The sequence below is a fragment of the Merops nubicus genome, unplaced genomic scaffold, assembly GCF_000691845.1.
Source record: "Merops nubicus isolate BGI_N331 unplaced genomic scaffold, ASM69184v1 scaffold50291, whole genome shotgun sequence".
Taxonomy (NCBI): domain Eukaryota; kingdom Metazoa; phylum Chordata; class Aves; order Coraciiformes; family Meropidae; genus Merops; species Merops nubicus.
This window is the reverse complement of record NW_008587211.1, coordinates 126-3,309: the sequence shown is the minus strand read 5'-3', so window position 1 is coordinate 3,309 and position 3,184 is coordinate 126. Positions and strand designations below refer to the sequence as shown.

Here is a 3,184-nt window from a genome sequence, read left to right as displayed (position 1 = left end):
CGCCCACGGCCGCGCCCGCGGCGGGCAGCGAGAGCAGGTACAGGAGGAACCACCTGGCGTTGGAGGCCCCGATGCAGTTGTTGACCCACACGCAGTGGTGGTCGAAACGGTGGACGCAGACGTTGCAGAAACCTGGTGAGGAGGGAGGGACGAGACTGGGCGGTGGTTTGGGTTTTAAAGGACACGATTTAGGAGAGTTTCTCCTCTGAAAAAATCTGAGATTTATGGTGGTGATTTAGCAGAGAGGTTTTGAAACAAATATGTTCATGTCAAGTGCATATGATAAACACTGCCATGCTAAAATCAAAGACATGCTTCTCATGTCCTCTTTTATTCACCAAGACTCAAAGGCTTTGGTTTCTCTGGCAGGATGACCTAGGGAAGCCTATGAAAGGCAGAGAATGAAGCTCCCAGATTTATTTTAGCTGATAACAGCAACTTCTGCAAGAGAAATACAAACTCAGGTCATGACAGGGAGTAATTTTACACTGAAATTCTAGATTCTCAAAAGCTTGCCTGTTCCTGAACCCAGAATTACACCCTCAGAACTGGCTGTTTCTGTGAGAAGAGACAGCAGCGAAGCAGTTCTGAGGGTGGGAGAAGGGCAGCTGGGATCTGGAAGCCCAGTAAAGTGCCATGAGCATGGCGCTGGGTAACAGAGCAGCTGGAGTGTGGACTGCAGTTCCTGGTGGAGGGTGAACCTGGGTAAGTGTCACTCATCCAGGAGGTGAAGACACTTACTGCAGTGCTTTGACCTGGCCGGCTTCTCCGTGCCGCACGTAGGACACAGGGTGCCCTTCTGAAACAACACCCCATCGTAGGCATAGACCTCAGCCAAGGCCACGTGGTTTGATTTCGTTATTATACCTGTGAAAGAGAAGCAGCGAAGCAGAAGTCAGGGTGTCTGCAGGGTGTCTGAGGCTCCGTTTCCAAACTGCTCCAGCTCCCAGGCAGCAGAGCTTACCGGGGTCGGCGCGGGAGCAGAGCAGGAGGCAGCCCAGGTTCCCCAGCAGCAGCAGGTAGGGCAGCAGCAGGAGGAGGAGGGGGAACTGCAGCTCCCAGCAGTAAACACACACCTCCCATGTGTACTCCCCGTACACTGCCGCTTGCAAGGCCACGTGCAGCGCCACGAACAGGCGGCTTCTGGAACAGGCAGGGGACGAGCTGGTTAACACCCAGCATCGCTTAACGGGTCAAGGACGCTCGGAGGTGATCAGCAAAGACTTTCCAAATGCAAGGAGATGCCTCTTTTAGGTTTTCAGGCCAGCATGGATTGCATATTAATAGTGTTTTCTCCACCCAGTGGCTTCTCCTTCTCTTCTTCCCTCACACACTCCTTTAAATACACCAGCTAAATTCACCTCCATTACTGGCATGTCCTTTGGATTTTTTTCCCCATCAGCAGAGTCAAGTGCAAAGTCTCATAATCACTTGGCACTGACAAAATCTGCCACAGCAATAGGCCACAAAACATCCTGCCAGAGGACGTTTGCTCTGTGCTGCTTGGAAAGCAAAGAAAACCCCAGTAAAAGGTAATCTTGAAAAAACTGGGACCTGGGGGTGCTGAGCCTGGAGCAAAGGAGGCTCAGGGGAGACCTTCTGGCTCTGCACAGCTCCTGACAGGAGCCTGGAGCCAGGGGGGGGTCGGGCTCTGCTCCCAAGGAACAAGTGATAGTACAAGAGGGAACAGCCTCAAGTTGCCCCAGGGGAGGTTGAGGTTGTCCCTGAGGAACAATTTCTTCCCCTGGAGGGTTGCCCAGGGCTGTGCCAGGCTGCCCAGGGCAGTGGTGGAGTCCCCACCCCTGGAGGGGTTTCCAAGCTGTGGAGATGTGGTGTGAGGGACACGGGGCAGTGGGGACCTGGCAGTGCTGGGGAAGGGTTGGACTCAGTGATCTTAAAGGTTTCTTCCAACCAAAATGATTCTATGAATGAGGTGCCCCAGGTGGAGTGTGCATGTTGGACCAGCACACAGCACCTTCCAGCAACAACAGCCACCCCAGGCTGCTCTGCTGCTGACACTGAAATCAATCACTCTCCCCTGGGCTGTGTCAACAGCAGAGACACTGTACAGCAGGGAACAGAGCAACTGCAGCACACGTTCACCTGCTGTAGGTGTGACACCCCTGCAGCCTGTGTCTCTCTGGAGTTGCTGCCCCTGGAGGAAGGGTGTTTGAATCATTCCTGAAGCAGATCCCAAAGCACCACTGTTCACAGGACACCACCAGATTCACCTTCATGCAGCAGGCTGGATGCTGGCAGCTGCACAGCTTCCCCTGGAGCCACCCCACGTCCCAGCTGCTGGACTGAGACTGAAGGCATTTGAGGAGGAGGATGGGGACTGCCAGCTCTGAACTCAGCCTGCAGCTGCCAGAGTCTGCTGTGGTTCTCGTGCGAGCGGAGCCTCCCACCAGTGTGACCAACATCTGTTCCCCTGGAAGCTGCTGAGCCACATTATCTTTGTCAATATGTTCAAATATTTCAGGGCACCATCTTCCCAACAATAAGCAAGGACCAGAAAGACAAGAGTGTGGCAAACCTTGAGGGGAATCTGCACTCCCCAACAAGCACCCCTAGCAAAGACAAATATCTCAGGATAATACTGAAAGCTCTGACAGTGGCAGAAGGTGACCAGAAATACTAGTAAAAAATAAGGTCAAAAGCACGAAAAAAGAAGTGCAGTACCTTGTGTGGAAGAGCCTGTGAAGTGCCCTGTGTGCCACTCCCTGGAGCCGTGTGGGGATTACCAATGACAACACCTGCAGCAGATGAAAACACTGTGTTATCTCAATTGCACATGGCTTCAACCTCGTGGCACCTTCAAACAAAACCACGTCACCTGATGCCCCGGTTACACGTCTGTAGCCATCTCATCTCACCAGAGGAAGCTCATTTTCAGGGGTGTCTGAGCTCCAAAGGACACACAGGCAGGCATGCTGCTGGGATTTTCAAAAGGGGCGTGAGGTTCTGTGCTCCTGGGAGCCCCCCAGGCACAAAGGATCTGGGTTAATGTGTGAAAGTTCTAAGGAGCTTATCCCGGGTGACAGACTGGGTGACTGGTTAAGCAGGGGATAGAACGGAGCTGTTTCCGAATGACAATATGCTTCCTCAGGACACAGCACAGATGCAAGCAGAGATAAGCAAAGGGATAAAGCCCGAGATCCTCCAGAAAGAGGAAAAAACCCAC

General features: G+C 53.0%; 1 protein-coding gene across 1 annotated transcript; it reads right to left on the bottom strand.

Moving 5' to 3' along the window:
• Positions 1 to 7: 7 nt before the first annotated feature.
• On the bottom strand, positions 8 to 2,756 carry LOC103781134 (probable palmitoyltransferase ZDHHC4; the record flags this gene model as incomplete). Its single annotated transcript, XM_008948837.1, has 4 exons — positions 8 to 132; positions 742 to 867; positions 965 to 1,143; positions 2,683 to 2,756. Coding segments are annotated over 4 exons (504 nt in total), but the record flags the coding sequence as incomplete, so codon positions are not given.
• Between the last annotated feature and the right edge of the window lie 428 nt (positions 2,757 to 3,184).